This window comes from Capricornis sumatraensis, chromosome 13 (assembly GCF_032405125.1).
Source record: "Capricornis sumatraensis isolate serow.1 chromosome 13, serow.2, whole genome shotgun sequence".
NCBI lineage: Eukaryota > Metazoa > Chordata > Mammalia > Artiodactyla > Bovidae > Capricornis > Capricornis sumatraensis.
In genome coordinates, this window is record NC_091081.1 from 88,317,000 (window position 1) to 88,338,036 (window position 21,037).

Here is a 21,037-nt window from a genome sequence, read left to right on the forward strand (position 1 = left end):
CACCCCGAGTGTCTATTTTCTCCATAAAATACACAGTCCCCATTTCCAGACAGGGCTCCTGCTGTCCTTTCCCCTGGACCTTCTCCTTGTCCCTGCCAGTGTCTCAAGGCATCGTGTCTCCTCCCAAGGCTCAGGGGAAACACTGGAGACAGTTCAGGTCGTAAAACACCTGCGGTGCCGCCGAAATCACCCCGGCATTTTACCCCGCTGTTCCTCGGTGGGTGTGGACTAGCTGTGGAAGCCGAGGCGGCAGGAACACTCCTGCCAGGAGCGTGGAGGGCAGCAGAGGCGGTGAAGCCGGTGCAGGTGGGCGGGGTGGGGGTCAGGAGGCGGGAGGAGGAGGAGGGGCTAGGGGACCACGGCTATGGGCGCAGCCCCCGGGGGCAGCTGGATGCCCAGAGAGGGATTCCAGGAGGGACCTCAGCACTTCAGGAGCTGTGCCGGTGTCAGCGACTGGCTTTCCCTGCTTCCTGTTTCCTAATTCTTGAAGTCACTCGGTCCTGTTTGACTCTGCGGCCCATGGCTGTAGCTCTCCAGGCTACTCCGTCGGTGGGACTCTCCAGGCAAGAATACTGGAGTGGGTTGCCATTTCCTTCTCCAGGACATCTTCCCGACCCAGGGATTGAACCCAGGCCTCCCGCACTGCAGGCAGATGCTTTACCCTCTGAGCCACCAGGGAAGCCCTGTTTCCTAATTCTTAGAATGCTGTGGAAGTGACTCTTGAAGGGTGTGAGTGGGAGGTAAGCGTGGGTTGGCATCTCATGGTCACGACAGCCGTGTACGTCCACGCACAGGATGGACGTGCTGTGTGGCACGTGCCGCCCCGCCCCTCTGACTGTCTCCAGTCTCCTAGAAAACCAGGGCTCCCGAGCGGAAACACCTCCCAACTGCACGCGGCCCTGGGGGGAGGAGATGAGCCTCAGCCCAGCCGTGGGCCCCAGGGCCACGTCAGCCATTGGCACACTAGAGGAGAGAGGGACGCTGCGGGTAAGGAGCCTGCAGCACCCACAGCAGATGCTGGTTGGCCTTTTCCCCCGAGAGAAACTCGGAGCCGTCGGATGGACACACACGTCACACCAGCCTGGTCCGTGGGCTTCTCCCAGTCCGCCCGCGTCGGTCCCAGCCTGGAAGCTCGGGGACTTGGCACGCGGCACATGTGCCTGGTTTCGGAGGCGGGAAGGTGAACGCCGAGGGCCGCCCCCCAGCACCCAACCCATTCCTCTGCCCTCTCCCCACGGGCGCTGCGGCCCCACAGCCCCTGTGGGGGAGAGGAGTCCCCAGCCTCGTGGTGGGTGGGCTGCCCTCCCAGGGGCCACGGAGAAGTTAGCATTTCTGGAGGGCTTCGGACCCGCAGACTCTGCGAAAGCCCCCTGCCGAAGAGTTCCTCTGCCGAGAACTTTCAGCCCCCTGATGTCAGAGGCTGGAAAGCCCCCCTGGGCCTGCAGGAGCCCGCGAAAGCCGCCTGTGTCTGGCCCTGTCACTGGCGCGCTGACTGTTAGAGAGCTGGCTCGGCGGCGTTCTATTTGGTTGACTTGTTAGCCAGCGACAGTTACCAGTAAGGAAAGTCACACCAGGGAAGACAGCAGGCCTCCGTTCAGAATAGGGGATGGAGCGGAAAAGGGATCAGTCAAGAAATACAGTCCGGCTTAATTCATAATTTACCTGGGCTTTTGCATAACATGCCCAGAACACAATAGTGGGGATAAACTACTTACATACCAAATAGTAAAGCTAGAATACTGCGGTGAGGTCATCAGTTCCACAGCCACGGTTCTGTGGTGCAAGAGATAATCACCAAAATACTCATCTTAATGATATGAAATTCACTGTTTGAAATAAAGCTAGTTGATTTAAAAGATCATTTCAGTTCAGTTCAGTCGCTCAGTTGTGTCCAACTCTTTGCGACCCCATGAATTGCAGCACGCCAGGCCTCCCTGTCCATCACCATCTCCCGGAGTTCACTCAAACTCATGTCCATCAAGTTGGTGATGCCATCCAGCCATGTCATCCTCTGTCATCCCCTTCTCCTCCTGCCCCCAATCCCTCCCAGCATCAGAGTCTTTTCCAATGAGTCAACTCTTCTCATGAGGTGGCCAAAGTACTGGAGTTTCAGCTTTAGCATCAATCCTTCCAAAGAAATCCCAGGGCTGATTTCCTTTAGAACGGACTGGTTGGATCTCCTTGCAGTCCAAGGGACTCTCAAGAGTCTTCTCCAACACCACAGTTCAAAAGCATCAATTCTTTGGTGCTCAGCCTTCTTCACAGTCCAACTCTCACATCCATACATGACCACTGCAAAAACCATAGCCTTGACTAGACAGACCTTTGTTGGCAAAGCATTGTCTCTGCTTTTCAATATGCTATCTAGGTTGGTCATAACTTTCCTTCTAAGGAGTAAGCGTCTTTTAATTTCATGGCTGCAGTCACCATCTGCAGTGATTTTGGAGCCCCCAAAAATAAGGTCTGACACCATTTCCACTGTTTCCCCATCTATTTCCCATGAAATAGATGGCATGAAGTGATGGGACGAGATGCCATGATCTTTGTTTTCTGAATGTTGAGCTTTAAGCCAACTTTTTCACTCTCATCTTACACTTCCATCAAGAGGCTTTTTAGTTCCTCCTCACTTTCTGCCATAAGGGTGGTGTCATCTGCATATCTGAGGTTATTGAGATTTCTCCCAGCAATCTTGATTTCAGCTTGTGCTTCTTCCAGCCCAGCATTTCTCATGATGTACTCTGCATAGAAGTTAAATAAGCAGGGTGACAACATACAGCCTTGATGTACTCCTTTGCCTATTTGGAACCAGTCTGTTGTTCCATGTCCAGCTGTAACTGTTGCTTCCTGACCTGCATACAGATTTCTCAAAAGGCAGGTCAGGTGGTCTGGTATTCCCATCTCTTGAAGAATTTTCCAGTTTATTGTGATCCACACAGTCAAAGGCTTTGGCATAGTCAATAAAGCAGAAATAGATGTTTTTCTGGAACTCTCTTGTTTTTTCCATGATCCAGCAGATGTTGGCAATTTGATCTCTGGTTCCTCTGCCTTTTCTAAAACCAGCTTAAACATCTGGAAGTTCACGGTTCACGTATTGCTGAAGCCTGGCTTGGAGAATTTTGAGCATTACTTTGGTAGCGTGTGAGATGAGTGCAACTGTGCGGTAGTTTGAGCATTCTTTGGCATTGCCTTTCTTTGGGATTGGAAAGAAGTCATTACTAAACCTTTAAACCGAGAGTTTAAGAGCAACTTAGTGAAATATTTAGTGAAAATGATATCTTCTATAGCTAACAGGTCAGAAGTGAGTGGCTGCTCTGTGCTCCACCCTTGTGCGATCATGGGTCTAACAGCCCCAGGGCTCTGCTGTGAGCTTGCGGTACAGAGTTCAGTTCAGTTCAGTCCCTCAGTTGTGTCTGACTCTTTGCGACCCCATGGCCTGCAGCATGCCAGGCCTCCCTGTCCTTCACCATCTCCCGGAGCTTGCTCACACTCATGTCCATTGAGTTGGTGATGCCATCCAACCATCTCATCCTCTGTTGCCCACTTCTCCTCCCGCCTTCACTCTTTCCCAGATCAGAGTCTTTCCAGATGAGTTAGTTCTTCGCATGAGGTGCCATTTCATTCTGTTCATGGGGTTCTCAAGGCAAGAATCCTGAAGTGGTTTGCCATTGCCTTCTCCAGTAGTACAGGGTGCAGCGTCAGTGTTATTACCCAGTAGATGATGGGAGGGTCCCTCACCAGGGCCACGCTGAGCATTGCTGTACTGCCTGCCGGGTGGCACAAGGGACCCGCTCTAAGGACGCTGTCCTAGGGAGCGAATACCCATAGAACCTCACTTGGGGGCCATCCTGCTAAGGATTGAACCTCCGACCACGACAGGCTGGCTCCAAAGGGGCCCCCACCCTGAGGAAGCATGAGGGAAAGTTTGACGAGGAAGTCTGTGGTTAACGAGACCATCTGTCACTCTCACACCAGGGCAGGGCCCAGAGGGCCTGGGCAGGCCTCTCATGCCGTCCCTCCCTGCTGGGGACACGCGTTCACTGAGTCCCACTCAGCCCCCAGGCTCTGAGGCCCATCGTGGGGTCCCTCCTCCCTGGTAGGACCTGGCGTGGCTCGCCGGAGCGCCTGCACCACTGGAGTCTGGCTGGACAGATGGTCCCGTGCAGACCGAGAGCTCCGAGGGGCTGCAGCCTGCTGTCTCAGGGGTCGGTTGGTCCCTCGGCCCCATCTCAGTGGACTCTCAGCCGCACCCCGCCTCCAGGCGCCCGGCTTCCCCTGCAGCCACCCCAGTCCCCGTCCAGGGGTCCTCTGCACAGCACCGGGCTTCCCGCCGGTTCTGGGGACTGGTGGATGTGTCTAAGGCGAGGCTCCGACCGTGGCCTCAGCTGGAGACAGGGCCCTCCCAGGACTGGATGCGTCCCCTCTGTGCTCAGCAGCCCGGCCTCGTGCCGATTCTGCACAGATCCCTCGATGCAGGAGTCCCCCCCATGCCTCCCGGGAGCCCCTCCCGTCCTGGCTCAGTCACCACGGCCTGGAAGGCCACCTTCCTAAGGAGCAGGCTCTCGCCTGCGGACACACTGGGTCATTGATGGGCTGGGGACACGGGGGGGAACTGAGGGGCGAGGGGAGCTGGTGACATCTGCCTGTCCCGACTTCTCCCCGGATCCAGCCCCGCCTCGCAGCGCTCCCTCCTGGGTGGGCCGGCTCCTCCCTCCGGGCCTTACCGTGCCGGGCAGGCCCTGACCCGGACCTGGTGGTCAGCTCTCCTGCACCTCCGCTCCGCCTGGCCTGCCCTCCTCCTCGGCGTCCGCACCGCCTGTTTTCGGGCCCACCCTGCACAACACACTGAACACACTTTCACAGTCACTCTGTCTTCTCACCCCTCACCAACCTGTCCTCAGGGCAGTTACTAGGATAGAGATCCTATCTTACCCGTTTCACTGGAGAAAGACTGCACAAGTGTCCAAACTACATTTTATTCAACTGAATCAACAGACCACCCACTTAAAACATAAACTTGAAAAAAAAAAAAATCACAAACTTGATCAAGAAAATGTTATTTTTTCCAAGTGTGGGTTTATTTCAAAATTATGAAGATTTATATATTATTTTTTATTACATACAATAAAGCGGTTTAGCTTACAGTAAAAGCTTTCACATTTAAAGTTTTTATTTTAAAAACATATTTAAAAAATGTAGACCCTTAAAAACCACCAAAAAAGCTGAAAATATCTTGCAGTGTAGGTTTATCCTTAAATATTCACATCTCAAATGCTGTTTAGAAAAAAGATTTAAAAACTGGCTAAAAATCATTTACACTTGGCAATGATTAAAATCTCGTCGTCTCTGACAGAGCGTATTAATGGCACATAATGAATTTACTGTCACAAGCATCTAACAGTTTAATGGGTAAGCAGTTTCACCAGTATACAAAATGGGCTTAGATGGTCGATGCAGTTGTTCTGGAGTGATCACTGTATCAGGAAAAGGACACTGCACCAAAAACAGAACATCAACTTTTAAAAGGTCTTCTCAGTTTCCTTCTTTTCAAACAGCTTTCAGCTCAGGAGAGAAGAACAGCACTTAATTACTGCATCCCTGATTTAAAAAAAAAAAGGAAAAACAATATGATAATTTTGCCTCCAGAGTGAACTTGCAAAAAGATTCCTGCCAAGAGACAAACGCACCATCACCTTCTTCCATCAGAATTCAGTGGAACACCCCCAGCGCATTTCCTGGTTAACTAAAACTTTCTTGAGTGTCACTTGAAATCAAGAACTGAGACACGGAAATAAATTATTAGTTGCTGAAATGGTATTTATTTATTTAGAAATATTAACCAGCACTTATTGCTAATTTTCTTGTGAAGAAATTAAATACCAAAAAAAAAACCCCAAAAAACAAATTTTAAAAAAGAAATAATGAACAAGATTTTAAAACAAAAATGTTTATAAACTACATTCTAAGAACTCCAAAAAAAAAAAAATTCTACGTGCTAGACCATGGTACCCCACTCCAGTACTCTTGCCTGGAAAATCCCATGGACAGAGGAGCCTGGTGGGCTGCAGTCCATGGGGTCGCTAAGAGTCGGACACAACTGAGCGACTTCACTTTCACTTTTCACTTTCATGCATTGGAGAAGGAAATGGCAACCTACTCCAGTATTCTTGCCTAGAGAATCCCAGGGATGGGGGAGCCTGGTGGGCTGCCGTCTATGGGGTTGGCACAGAGTCAGACATGACTGAAGCAACTTAGCAGCAGCAGCAGCAGACCTCATTCACCTTCCAGGACAGTTAGTCTCAACATGATCACTGTTACACAGACTGTTCAGGGTGAGCCCAGGATAGAGGCACAGGCCCACGCCATCAGGGGAGCAATGCCTCGCCCTGGCTGTGAGCTCCGGCTGCACCGGAGTGGACACCGTTTCCAGGGCGCCTCTTCCCCTTGTTGAGGGACAGCAGGAGCCCTCCCAGCTAAGGTCCCGAGGGCCGGCTCTTGTTCTAGGTCACCCTGGTTTGCTTTTTCTCCTTTAAGTGTTCGTCAGAAAGACTCACTCGTTTGAATAAAAACAGAATTTCTACCAATTTCCTTCACTGTTCCATTAGGCTTACAGTTTCGCTGTTTTCATATACAACCTGCATTTCCAGAGCTCATGGAGAAGCTGTGCCTCGAGAGGGTGCACCTCTGAGCCTCACGCTGAAGTCTCTGCAGCTAGTTTTGCTTTTCCCTCCACAATTACATTAACACATTTTTCTTGGAAAAAAAAATTTTTTTTTTAAATGGCAGTTACCTCAACATACAGAATAAATGTTTCTGCTGGCTTAAACCAAACATCTATGCATCAGCCTCACTTCCTATTTACTGGGTGTTTACAGTCGTGGAAGGATGCAGGGTCTCTCGCCAACACCTCCGACCTGCAGGTGTTCAGGTGCTACATCTGCAGTCAGCTCCCAGCCCACCTGGGACCCGTGTTCACATGTTTTCACTTTATGTGGCAAGCTTCTATCAAGCTTGTTTAAAAACTCATTTCCTTTTGGGAAAAAAGTAAATGTCAATTTTTAAAAAGGCCCTGTAAATCATATTTTATTATGAAAATTACTAAAATTTAGAGGAGCAGAAAGAACAGGATGAAGTTCAAAGAGGCTCACCTCGCATACGGGATGTATGACAGACTATACCTGCAAGAAAAATTCAAGGATGTTGAAATTTAATCTACATGACGTTTTTCTTTATGCCAAATGGCCATATTCTAACAGCATAAAAAAAGGAACCAGCAGAATATTACACAGTGATTCTCAGAGCATGAGCCAGACAGCACACAGCATCACTGGGGAACTTGCTAAAAAGGCAAATTACCAGGGCCCACCCCACACCTCAGAAGAAGGCAATGACCCCCCACTCCAGTACTCTTGCCTGGAAAATCCCATGGATGGAGGAGCCTGGGAGGCTGCAGTCCATGGGGTCTCTAAGAGTCAGACACAACTGAGTGACTTCACTTTCACTTTTCACTTTCATGCATTGGAGAAGGAAATAGCAACCCACTCCAGAGTTCATGCCTAGAGAATCCCAGGGATGGGGGAGCCTGACGGGCTGCCATCTATGGGGTCGCACAGAGTCGGACACGACTGAAGCGACTTAGCAGTAGCAGTAGCACCCCACACCTCTTGAATGAAAAACTGTTGTTTTAATAAGCAATCTATGTTTTTAACAAACTCTTAAGTGATTCTGATGCCTGCTAAACTCTGAACTTTTGTTATAACAGGTTACTACTTTTAAGTTATTAAGAAAAAAAATTAACTATAAAGTAACAGAATAAACTACACTCTCCTTCAAGAAGAAAACAAATACACATCAACAACAAAAAGTAATATATTAATAGAAAATGACAAAGATTTAAATTTCCCATATGTCAGAGTAAAGCGTCTGAAGGTTATTTTGCGACAGGTAAAGCAGCGCTTCTAACATGTGCTGATATCGCCTCAGCGGAAAGGGAGGAACAGCCCCAGCGCACACACAGCTCCTAGACTGGCCGACACCAAGATGTCCCACAGCACTCGGGAAGGGGCTCACTGACTCTTACGAGGAAGAAAACGAGACTTGGGTCTACAGAAGAAAGGAAGAACACTCTGAAAGGCCTTTTGTCAGCGAGGAACACTTTTCTGGTCTGACCCGGAAGCATGTGAGGGGGACACGTTCCATCAATCACATACTCACCGGGCCCTCGGTGCCGCCCAGCCCTGAACGCGGCTGCGTGAAGGGGACGGCCACTCAGGAGGGACCGGCCACTCAGGAGGAACCGGCCACTCAGGAGGGACCAGAGGGGTGGAAGCCGCAGGGAGACGGGGAGGCAGGGCTGCAGTGAGTGCTCAGGGCCAGAGGCAGCTGCTCAGCAACACCGCACAGAGCGAGGGGTCCCCGCCATCCCCCGGGCTCAGCCTGTGCCCGGCATGGGTTTACGCGCGCGGGTAGCACCCCGTTCATTGCTCGCCTTCTCTGGCACAGCAGAGAAGGGCGTGCAGCACCGTGTGACGTCAGTGCGGCCCCACAGCCCCGTGTGACATGTCAGCATGGCCCCGACTCCCGGCGTGACGTCAGAGGGCCCTGCGGTCCCGCCCCCGTGTGACACGCCAGCGCGGCCCCGCCTCTCTGCAGCTCGCCTCTGTTGAGTCTCCGCCCCGCCCATCACCACCACCCGGGACACACCACAGACCGCAGGCACCTGACCCCTCAGGGGGCCCTTTCCCCCGGGGCCAGGAGAACCTCCCCAATGACCTCCGTAGGCTCACAGGCTGGGAACGAAACGCTTAGCACCGCTGAGGAAACTACCTTTCCAATGAGTGTAAGACTTACCAGGTCATCGAGAGGAACTGCAACATGCAGAACAGCACGGCCAGCCCCTTCTTATGCCACTGACAACAGCAAAGACAAAGACACAACCAGGTGAACATTTTAAAATATCTTTCACAGCCTCGTTCAATTCCTTCCTTTCAAAAGACGTAACTGATAGCTCCATTCATTTCATTATATTTTAGTATGACAAATTTTCCATTCAGTAAATCTGAAAATTAAATATCTACAAATTCTATTCTCTTTCTAGAATTCTGATTCCATTTACTTAAATGCTGCTAAATATATGGCATTAAATGTTAATGAAATAATTGTGCACAGGCTCAAAGTATTAACCCCCTTTGATGTAAGGCCTTTTAAGTCAAGGCTAACTTTTCCAAAGTCAACATCAAGGCACAGCCCTGGCAGTCCAGTGCCTAAGACCCCCTGCTCCCAATGCAGGGAGCCCGGGGTTTCAATCCCTGGTCCTCTGGTCAGGGAACTAGATCTCCTGATCACGACTGAGACCCACCACAGCTAAATACATCAGCAAGTATTTTTTTAAAATAAGTAAACAAAATCGACATTGAAAAGACCACTTGGTCAGCAGATCTATACCCTATGTGGAGTCCATGTCTCCGACTCACTGGCACTGCCTTCTTTCCTTGAGTCACTTTTTGAAGTAAAACTGTACTTCACTGTGATCTTCCGGAATAATATAAACAGTTTCTGCGGTTGTTTTAAAATGACCCATTTTTAGAATGTGTCCATCTCTATATTCACTTCCTCACTTATTTTTAATCTACTGCTTATAAACAGACTGCTAGACCACTTCACATCAGAAATCAATTTCCCACAGGGGTATGCAAAAATTGCTTAAGAAAATTCTTTTACGTTACAATTGGGAATTGAGGTATTTAGTGAATTCTTGTGTAACTAAAGCCCAGTCCTTGTATCATTAAACTCAGAACACTTCTGGTGGGACATTTCTGAAGTGCATTATACACCACCCCATCATCTTTGAAACACACCGTGTTCTTGGGAGCTCAAGAACCACCTCAATCCCCTTTGGAAGTAGATAAGGAACAACACGCAAATACAGTGAAGGATCAGGAGCATCAGGAAGTAAACGGAGCTGTAATGAAGCTCCTCTAGAGGCTCCTGGAGAGCTGTGTGTGCACGGGTGCCTCCTTGGTCCCTGGTGCCGTTTTGGCTGGCCTGCTTTCTGGCCCTCTCTCCTCGGTGCTGGGACACCTTTAGCCCGAGATGCCCTCCCCGCCCGAGAGCCACAACGCAGCAGACCCTCAGCGAGGGCCCCTCACAGGCCCCCTGATGACGGGGGCCGTCCTGACCTGGAGGCAGGAAGAATCTCACCTCTGTTTCAGGTGGCAGGCTCCACTGCCAGTCTGGCCACTAACTGGACGCTACACACACGACTTTAAGGACACCAGTCTTCGGTGAGTTTTAATAAATCAGACTTTGAGCTCCTCTGAGATGGCAGCTTGATGACACTTTACCTGGTGAGGGGCCACACAGCAGAAAATAGACACGGCTGGGGTAACTTACCCAAAGGGCAGCACACAGGGTGAGCACGAAACACAGCTGGGGAAAGCAAGGAAAACGGTCGAGTTTGAGTCTTTTCAAAGGCCAAACAAAAATGCATACACAATTTTGCATTCATTTGCATAATAACACACCACACAACAAAACCAATGAGACGGCTTACTCGAACTGTCCTTACATATTCTCTGAGTATTATTTCAAAGTCTATGACTGCAATCTTCCGGGGCAAACCGGAAACACGCAGTAAGTCATCTGCTGACTAAGCCAACAGACGCTGTTTCACGAATGCATGAGTGAGGACAGCTGTTCTCAGGGATGTGTGATGCTTATGTTAACGTTCAGTAACTCAAACCACCAACACCGTGTTTAGTACAACTGTTAATGTACAGGGGGTCCTATTCTACTTAGCTTTACATAAGGAGCTGACCATAATCATTTCATACAGAAAGAGTACACTGTCACGCCACACCCTGTTCCCAGAGTGACAAGGTCAGGCAGATGAAAGCAGTGGGGACAGGTCTTAAGACAGAGAACGGGGTATTTGTCCACCACTCCAACAGGGAAGGGACAAAAGCCAGGAGACTCTCCCAGAGAAGACTCAGATGGACCCAGAAGTGACCTGACCTTCCAGCCCCATCCTCCAAAAAGCCCATACAGTGGTCCAGTAAGAAAGGTTGCCCGGGGCTGGAAGCTGAACCGCGTGCAGCTCTGCTTTCCGCCTGAGATACACTGCGCTGCTCTGCTAGAGAACGCCCAAGAACACAGGATTCCCCCAGCCAGTCACTGAGGTAATGCTGCACAAGCCAAACTCTTCAAACTCACAGCCTCAAGGATGAGACTATCACATTCAGCAAAGGAAGCATGAGTTCCTCTGCACACAAGTGGGTGATAATTCATAAATAATGCCAAAAACACCCTCCTATGAAAGTTTTTTAAAAAATGATCATTATTTACTTACAAGCATAATAACTGTTGCAAGCAATCTCGTTGTTTCAAACATTTTCTTCAGTTGTTTCACGGGTCCCATTAAAAAGCATGTACTATTTGAAACAAAAGAAATGAGAGATGGTTCTGTTAATTGGTCTGTGTAAAAATAAGTGCTTTTAAGAAAATAAACCCTGTCAGCTTAATTAAACAATCTCACTGAATCTGTTTTACGGCAGAAAGTGAGAAATTAAAGAGCCTCTTGAGGAAGGTGAAAGAGGAAACTGAAAAAGCTGGCTTAAAACTCAACATTCAAAACACGAAGATCATGGCATTGGGGTCCCAACACTTCATCGCAAACAGGGGGGGAAACAATGGAAACTGCCAGACTTTATTTTCCTGGGATCCAAAATCACTGCAGACAGTGATGCAGCCACGGAATTACAAGACGCTTGCTCGCTGGAAGAAAGGCAACGACAAACCTAGACAGTCTATTAAAAAGCAGAGACATCACTTTGCCAGCAAAGGTCTGTACAGTCAAAGCTGTGGTTTTTCCAGTGGTCACGTATGGATGTGAGAGCTGGACAATAAAAAAGGCTGAGTGCCAAAGAATTGATGCTTTTGAACCGTGGTGGTGAAGACTCTTGAGAGTCCCTTGGACTGCAAGGAGATCCAACCAGTGAATCCTAAAGGAGATCAGTCCTGGGTGTTCATTGGAAGGACTGATGCTGAAGGTTCAATACTTTGGCCACCTGATGTGAAGAACTGACTCCTTTGAAAAGACCCCTGATGCTGGGAAAGATTGAAGGCGGGAGAAGAAGGGGACGACAGATGTCGAGATGGTTGGATGGCATCACCGACTCGATGGACATGAGTTTGGGTAAACTCTGCGAGTTGGTGATGGACAGGGAGGCCTGGCGCGCTGCAGTCCATGGGGTCACAAAGAGTCAGACAGGACTGAGAGACTGAGTAACAAGTGTTAGAAGGAAACTGTAATCTCTGTGTATTCCATGACACAGGAATGCCTCTTACAGTCGTTTGCAGCGTCACTTCTCAGTGCTGGGTCAGCATGGCCGCTGCGGGCGGCCTGGGAGGACAAGGCAGTCTGTCTTTAGCATGGGCCAATTCAGCGACGGCCCCCTTATCTCGACGCGTGTGGCACGCGTGAACGGTGCAGTCAGTTGCAGAAGCAGTGTCCGTGCAGGGCTTCCAGGAGCAAGGCAGTGTGCAGTCACTCCCCGAGGCCCTCCAGACTGCTGTCTGAGGAGCAGGATGGGCCCAGAGGCCGACGGAGCTCAGCGGTGGTTCACGCCCGTCCCCTCGCCACCACCTCTGACCTGGAACGTCCCTGAGGAGACGGGGGCTCACCTCTGAATGCTGAGAGCTCACAGCTGTGACAGACAGCAGCACCCCAGAGATGCGCCCGAGGCCCTCAGAGAAGACCCCCCGAAGGCCAGTGCACAGTCCTCGGAGTCACTGCCCCACATGGCCCCGCCCGACCCCTCTGCACAGCACTGCCACCCGGGATCTGCTCTGGCTGGCCGGCCGGGCATCTGACTGTCCCCCTCACGAGGCAGCTACGAGCCGGGACTCCGGAGGGCTGTCGGGTGGGACCCCAGCCTGGTCACCTCCCTCGGTGTTTCCCCAAGGACTGACCGCCCCCTCTCTTGCGTCTCTACCCCTGCACGTACAATGGAGGGTGACAGGCAGTGCTTGGCACACAGGCGGCACCTCCAGAGGCTGGCTCTTCTCACCATAAACACTATGAGGCAGCTGGCACACAGCAGGGCTCTAAGTATTTACTGAGGGAATGTAAATTTTGAACTCATGACATGCACAGACCTACAGAAATATATCCTATTACAAAAGAAACTTTGATAATGACAGCAAACAAAACATTTTGAGAAGCCAAACTTCCATACATACCTGGCTAATGCAGCAATATTTCCAAAGGTATAAAACACTGCAAAAAGCTTTATGCCTCCAGGGAGCCACAGCAATCCAGTTCCCTGAGTTAAGATGTTAGAGTTATTTAAAAATAATTCTACCACTGTAATAGATTAAAATATAAACCTGCTACTATAATAATGATGGTATATAATGATATTTAAGCATAAATGTGTTAACATATGGTCTCTAATTATACAGTTTCCTAAAAAGTTAATTTTCAATGTTATCTGCTAATTTGAATCTTATGCCTATTTGCATATGAGTATATATAAATGAGCTATTCCATAATCTTCTTTATATATCTAAGTAAATCTCTATTTAAGTATTCTTTTTATAAATGGCAAGTTACAAAAGGTAATAAACTCTTCTAAACCACTGACTGCAACTCTCCTAACACACACAGTGGTTTTTCTTCAGTGAATTTATTCTAACAATCCATAAACCCCCCTAAATATTAGTCTCTACATCTTTTTATTGATCTCTACCCCTTTATTTCAAGTGACTAAATAAGTCCCATCAAAACAGTCCAGATAAATGGAATGCTTAGTCTCACACGAAGCAGAAATTATCAAGCAACATAAAGCTTAACTCACAAGGATGGAGAAGAAGATGCCACTGACGAAGCATATGGCAAACCACTTCAGCCTGGTGTTGAAACTAAGCGTCGAGGCATCAAGCACCTTAAGGAAGGGGAATTAGAACATGTTTTAAAATCACCACTTGGCCAATCTGGTGCTTTATATGACATTAAAGCAAATCTTCACTTTAACACAGACGATGAACCTGTTTTACTTTGCACACAGTGGTGCGGCTTAAGAATATGAGGACTCCTCGGCTGTGAAGAGGAATGTTACCTCTGCAGATGAGATAACAGCGCTGTTTCTGGAACACTCTTCCTGGGAGGGCCAGGAAGGGCACTGATGCATACGCGATGAGACCCATTCTAAAATGCTCACTGATTAAAACCAGGGGAAAGTCGGAACAAGACGGGCAAACTGTTGACAGGTGAGGAGATGGAGTCAGGACACACACCCTTCTCTGTCTCGTGTCTCAGGGCGTCTGGGCCAGATTCCTGCATGCAGAGCCTGACTGGACGGTCCTGCGGGAGCCAGTCCCAGGGGAAGCCCTGAGGACTCAGGGAGGCTGGGCAGAGAAGGGGAGGGGCTGAGCGAAGCCGTGACCTCAGCTGGCGCTCAGTGGACACCACACCCCATTGTCCGTCCAGCCATGAGGCCCGATGACCTTTTGGGACTCACCTCCCGCCAGCTGCTCTGGATGCAGGGTGTGTGTGTGGGGGGCGGGGGGGCGGGCGGAGCGTGTGTCACGAGCAGGGCCCAGCGTGCCACGCGACTCCAGAGCGGGCCCAAGGGGACATCTGTGAGCTGATGGGCAACGGGTACATCCGCCCAATGGCCAGGACCTGGGGTGCCGCCATCAGGCTCTGCCACGGGGTACTCCGTCAACTTCAGTTACAAAAAGCTCATTTGAAACCAGCATGAAAAGTAGATAAAAACAACTAAATCAAGGTTCTGCCAATGTAACATCCATCACTATTTTAACACATTTTAAATGTTTTTTAAATTTGCTTTAAAAACAATCTTGTTTCCAGCAATGTCATCTGTTTATACTAAAACTGACCACTGTAAACAAAGAATGAACTTGCCTATAATAAATAAATAAATATAAATAAAACTGACTCACGAAAGCCTGCATTTCCTAGACCTAAGTTATTAAAAACGTGGTTTGAAATGATAACTAACTCTAGAGCAAAAACACTCCAGGATGTCATGTATATTCTAACCAAATCATATGGGAAAAGCGTACCCCATATATGTCATACAACAGTCTGGCATACAGTCATGATTAAAGTACACATTTTCTTTACAGGAAGTACAGCCAGTCTGTAACATTAGTTTCAGGTGTACAGCACAGTGACTGAGTACTTTATAAATTATATTCCCTTTAAAGTTACTGGGAAACAGCGGCCACGTCTTCCTGTGCTCTATGGTATCTCAGCTGCTCACCTACGTGACGCACAGCGGCAGCATCGCTCGCCTCTGCCCTGTCTCGCCTTCGCTTCCCCTCCCCGCTGGTAACAGCTAGCTGTTTTCCACGCCTGTGAGTCTGTTTCTGTCTGGTTACCTACATGCGGCATATTTTTTAAGATTCCATGTACAAGTGATAACATTAGCATTTGTCTTTCTGGTCATTAAGTTTAACACCCTCTAGGTTCATCTACATTGTTGCAAATGGTAAATACATATTTATACTACTAAATACATTATTACAATTTAGTTCCCAATAAGGCTGAAAAAGTATCAACACCAGCTGTTTCAAGAAAACCAGAAATATACCATAAGGATTTAAATTTCAAAATTTAAAATTCTAACGTGTATTACCATATACTTAAAAGACCACATGCTTATAGTGTATTTTCAAAAATAAGGAAGCAAAAATAGTTTTTGTATGCAAAAGCTGAAAATACTTTTGTCTACATTCCTTACCTCAACAGATTAGTCTTTGAATCCTTACGCAGCATGAAAAGTAGATGACAACAACTAAATCAAGGTTCTGCCAACGTAACATTCATCGCTGTTTTAACACATGTTAAATGTTCTTTAAATTTGCTTTACAAACAATCTTGTTTCCAGCAATGTCATCTGTTTATACTAAAACTGACCACTGTAAACAAAGAATGAACTTGCCTATAACAACATCTAAAATTTCACTTTTTTTCTGATCAGGAAGAATACACATCAAGTACATTTTAACCACATGGGAGAGAATGAACCCTGGAGACGGCGCACTGCACAGGGAACGGTCTGCTGGTCTGTGAAAGGTCAGACCCGGTGTCCCGGGGCAGGGTTCCTAAGTGGTCAGTGCGGACCCATGGTGATGGTGGGGGGCGGGACTCAGCAGGGAGTGAGGACCCAGGGTTCGTGTTCACTTTCTTTCAAGCTTCAATCGCTCCGTGGTCTTTGTCTGACTTGGTTTCAGCACAGCCCTTTGTACAACAGCAGATATTTTTTCTCTGTCATCTGCCAAACAAATTTTTTCCATTTGCAAATTTGGAATATTCGATCCACAAGCAAATAACTTGTCCCAAGCCCTGCAGATTGTCCAGGACACAAAAACATATCACAGAAACGTTACAATGTCCATCTATAGTGCCAAAAAAAGAGGCCCTGCCCTGACCCCGCAGACAGATGGCGTTAGCATGAGCTGGTAGGTGCAACGTGTGGTCCAACCTGGATCAGGAAGGGGCCCAGCTAAAGCAGCAAGTGCTTCCATCTCATACATTGAGTCTTAAAAGAGAAATACACACTAAAATTGCCACCAGTCATTTCACTTGTTACCAAAGGGAGAGGAAGCAAAGAGTACACCTCATGAAGCAGGAGCGACCCTCCTGTTCTCTGGTGTCCTCTTTATGTGGCAAGAAAGCAACAGCACCTGCAACAGAAATTTATTCAAAAGAGAAAAATGAGTCGGAAACAATGGAGGAAAGCATCCTCCCGGCAGCACCGGTACTGCTGGTGAAGGGACGGACCACGGGGATGGAGGAGTCGGGACGTGGACACCTACCCGAGGCAGGCCCTGGTGGCCAGAGCCCACCTCCCAGGCGACCACCCCACGAGTCAAGGGAACCGCCGAGCACTGAGCTCCCAGAGCTGCTCCTGCAGAGACGGCGAGACACGGAGCCGCCCGGACAACAGCAGGGGAAGCAGGCGTGCACACCCTCCCCATGGGGCCACGCCCCGAGCCCTCCGGGTCCCTCTCCCGGTCACCCTCTCCCACCAGGACCCCAACCGCAGGTCCTGCCCCCTCCTAGCAGAGCCTGGGCTGACTGCTGCATACACTGAAGCCCAGCCTTTCTGCTCCCCGCCCTTCGGGGACCCAGGGTCTCTCACGCCCTGAAATGACCCTGTGTCCAAGCCCAGGCCACTGCTCTCCAGCCGTGACGTCCCCCTGGGCTCCCGCCTCACCGCTCCGCTAGCCCCCTCTTTCCAGCACAAATGGCAGGGTGCCTCGCTTCAACAGACAGCAAAGGTTCCCGTTCTCTCCATTCACCTAGCAACACCCCCTCATGACTCAAGCCTTCCTTGCTCGTCCTCTGGGCAGTCACGCACGACAGGACATCAAACCAGGGCATCTGCACTTCAAGAGCCCTGGCCCCGGCCTGGGCCTCCCCTGCGCATGGCTGTCCATGGCACCCTGCCTTCCCATTCCACCACCGCTGACCACTCCGCCCCACTGCCACTTCAGGCTCCAGCTCTGCCAGGCGCCTCTGCTGGCGCCAGGGCTTCCTCCCTGGGCTTCCTCCATCTGCCACAGAGAACGGACGCCCACCCACCACCAGGCTTGCCTGGGACCCTCACCTCGTCCTGTTCCCACCACCACAGAGGGCAAAGCTCAACCTAGCCACAAGGTTAGGTGCCACACCCTCTGACCTCCCAGGGACCTGACCCAGTGGGATTTCTCCCCAAGGTCAACAGAAAGCCACGTTGCCTTGGAGACACCACCCCCACCCCCTACACCACTGACCATCAAGGACTGAACATGCTTAAGCCTCTTCTACCTTAAACACACAGAAAGGAGGACTTCACCCTCCAGCCTCCGCTCCTTCATTCACTGATTCACTCAACAAAGTTAACACTTAACACAGGCCCTCTTGTGGGCTCCTGGGGGCCTGTGTTAAGTGCCAGGCGAGGGATCTGGCTCTTGGTTAAAAGGAGCTGGGAGAAGGTGCAGGCCTGGTGCACGGCCCCTGCCTGCGGTCAGGGATGGGCGGCTGGCTTATCCTTGCATCACCTGCGCTCCCAGCCCCGAGGCCCTCAGGAGAGCCGGGCAGCAGGGGAGGGGCCCTGCAGACTCACCCCTCAGTCCCTGCCCTTCTCCCCTGACCTCGGAGGCCATAAAACTGCCTGACCCCTGGCCTTCGCTGCCCCACCAGACCCCTGATCAACACCCACCGCTGGGGGAAGACGGAGCCCAAGGCAGCTGCCGTGTCCTCCGGCTTTAGCCAGAGGCCAAAGCGACTACCGGCTGAGTGAGCCCCTTCAGTTTTGGCTCTCACATGAACTGATCTGGTCTCTGCTCCCCCACCCTTGCCCTCTCCAGGTTCCCCGCTTCCTCCCTGGCTGCCCCCTCACTCCTGAGCTCCTCACACTGGAAAGCCCCAGAGGTCAAACCTGAGCCTTATCTCTGGTCTGCTTACCCACAATCCCTTGGTTATCGTGAGTACTTCCTCCAGCATCTCACACCCAGCAGCCTTCCTGCCTCTCCACTCAGCAGCTGGCATCTCAGACTCAACACCCAGACTCTCCCCACTCCCCGCCCTACCACCTGCGCCTTCCACGGCCCAGCTAAGGGAGACTCCCTCTCTCCAGCTGCTTAGGTCAAAACCAGAGGCGCCCCTGGCTCCCTCAGCGCTCACGCATCCAACCCGTCAACTACTAACCCCGCCAGCTCTACACCCAAGCCATTTACAGAGCCTGCCCACTCTCACTTCAAACCACCGTCACTCCCATCTTCCTGATCCGGCCAGTGGTCTCTCCCCAGGGCCACTCCCGGAGTCCTCTGCCCCTCGTCTGTTCTCCATGGGCCTGCCAGCGCGATCCTTTAAAATCCAAGTCAGGCACATCCCCGTTCTGCCCTCGGCTCCTCAGCGCTGACAGTAAAAGCTGAAACCCTCACTGGGTCCTGCAAGACCCCACGTAATCCAGAGCCCAACTGCACTCTCCCTGGCTCCAGACACTCCGGCCTCTTTACCGGCCTTCAACAAGCTGAGCACTGTTCTCAGGATCTACATTTGCATCAGTTGCCCAGGTACCTCAGGGACTCTTCAGAGGGACGCTGTAATGTCACCCTGACAGACAGGCCCTCAATGACCATCCAACACAATCAGGCAATCCCAACCTCCTCAACCTGCTTTACCTTCTTCCATGGCGCTTACCACTGACTGACATATTTTTATATTTACTTGTTTATTAACTGCTTTTCCCAATTAAAATATAAATTCCATGTGGGGGAAGCCAAACCAAACACATGTAGGTACCAAAATATTTGTTGAATAAATGACCACCTCCTCTGAACTCACAGCACATGTCCCTTCCAGTCACTCCCAGCTTCCATCAATGACTTCTCTACCTAATCCTTCTCCCCTCTAGAGTGGGCTCAAGAGAAGAGGCACCCTTACCCTCCTGTCCCCAAGGTTTTAGAGCAGCTCAACAGGACTTTCTGAGTGGCGTGTCCCAAGCCTGCAATGTCCTATGCAACAGCCACTAACTTCCACGCTTAGCCAGCACCTGAAACGTGGCTGATGTGGCTGCAATTTTAAATTTTATTTAATTCTAATTAAATTGAAACAGCCGCATGTCGCTAGGGCTGCTGCTTGTATAGCACAGATCTAGAGCAAAAAGGGAAGCAAGAAACAGTGGTTCAACAAATGAGCGGGGGAGGCGTCTGTGGGTGCTGCGGGGGCTCGCCTTTAGGCAGCAGTGCCTAAAGGACGTTTCTCATATTACTATTTACTGGTTCTTATGTTAAAGTTATGATTTGCCAAACTGGTTAGAGTTCATCTAGAGCAGACGCTTTCTTTGAGTCTCTGAACCCTCAGAGTCGTCCAGAATCCTGTTCACTAGAGGTGCGGAACAATTATGACCACAAGGAAGGAAGTTAGGACAGGAGAGGGAACAAATAAAAGGTCTTTCTGTAATACTGCATCCTTTTAAATGTTCCAATTCGGTGACAGGCAAGCATGAATTTGTCTGCAGGCAAATAACACAGATACTTACACAGCAGCTCCTGCCGCACTATTTTTAACCCTCTAAATAGAGGAAGTAACCCTGATCAAGTCTCGTGGGTAAACCACAGAGACAAGGGTTTTTTTGTTTTGTTTTTTTTTTTGTTAAATCTCTTAATAGAGCTCAACAGACAGCTTTTGCTTCCGTATTATTTCACTTCTCAATCATCTGGGTTTGTTTTTTCTTTTTCTCCCTCCAGTCCCCCTCCTTCCACAAGACTAGACACACTCACAACCCCTCCCTTAACTCCAGGGGCTAACAGAGGCGGCGGAGCTTCGCGGTTCCCGCTTCTGCAGCACCGGGACCCGCACGCCTATCGCGCCGCCAGCCTGGGTTCAGAGTCCACAGCGGGCGCGGGGCACCGGGCGAGGCTGGGGGACGGCGGCGCGGGGCCGGGCGGGCTCTCTGGGGGAGGGAGACGGGCAGCGAAGCGGGCTCCTGAGGGTCTCAAGGCCCCACGGGGTGCGGGGGGGAGAGGCGCCTCAACGCGAGCACCCGCAGACGCCACAGAGACGCCACGCACACCCGAAGGCTCCCCAGACCCTCCCGAGAGGCGCCGGGCGCCTGCCCCGCAGCCCAGCTCCGCGCGCCCGCCCCGGCACGGGCGCGCCCCCGGTGCCGGCTCACTACCTGCGCGGTCAGGCCCTGCTCCTCGTCGTCCTGGCCACTTAGGACCCGCCGCAGCTTCTCCATGGCCGCAGCCGCGGCGCCCGGCCCGCCCCTCTCTCAGCCCCTCAGAAACCCCGGAAGTCGAGACTCTTCCAGCCGGCCGGAAGTCCCGGTCTCCAGCTTCCGGCGCGCCGGCTCCGCCCCCCCGGCGGCCGTCCTAGCGGCGTGCGCATGCGCGCCGGGCTCCGCCGCCCGCACGTCTGGCCCCCTGCGGCTGCGGGGGGCGGGCTTGGGCGGGGCTTGGGGCGGGGCGTCGGTGCTGAGTTCGCCGCCCGCCCCCGGCACCCCCGGAGACGAAGCGGCTA

The 21,037-nt window shown here is 50.8% G+C and overlaps 1 protein-coding gene across 1 annotated transcript; it reads right to left on the reverse strand.

Moving 5' to 3' along the window:
- Positions 1-5,083: 5,083 nt before the first annotated feature.
- Positions 5,084-20,813, reverse strand: SFT2D1 (SFT2 domain containing 1). Its single transcript, XM_068984925.1, has 8 exons — positions 20,694-20,813; positions 13,854-13,940; positions 13,237-13,319; positions 11,345-11,426; positions 10,390-10,425; positions 8,848-8,906; positions 7,146-7,175; positions 5,084-5,595 (listed from the first exon to the last, which is right to left on the reverse strand). The coding sequence occupies exons 1-8, from the start codon at positions 20,754-20,756 to the stop codon at positions 5,556-5,558; spliced, it is 480 nt and encodes a 159-aa protein (XP_068841026.1). The 5' UTR covers positions 20,757-20,813; the 3' UTR covers positions 5,084-5,555.
- Positions 20,814-21,037: the final 224 nt, after the last annotated feature.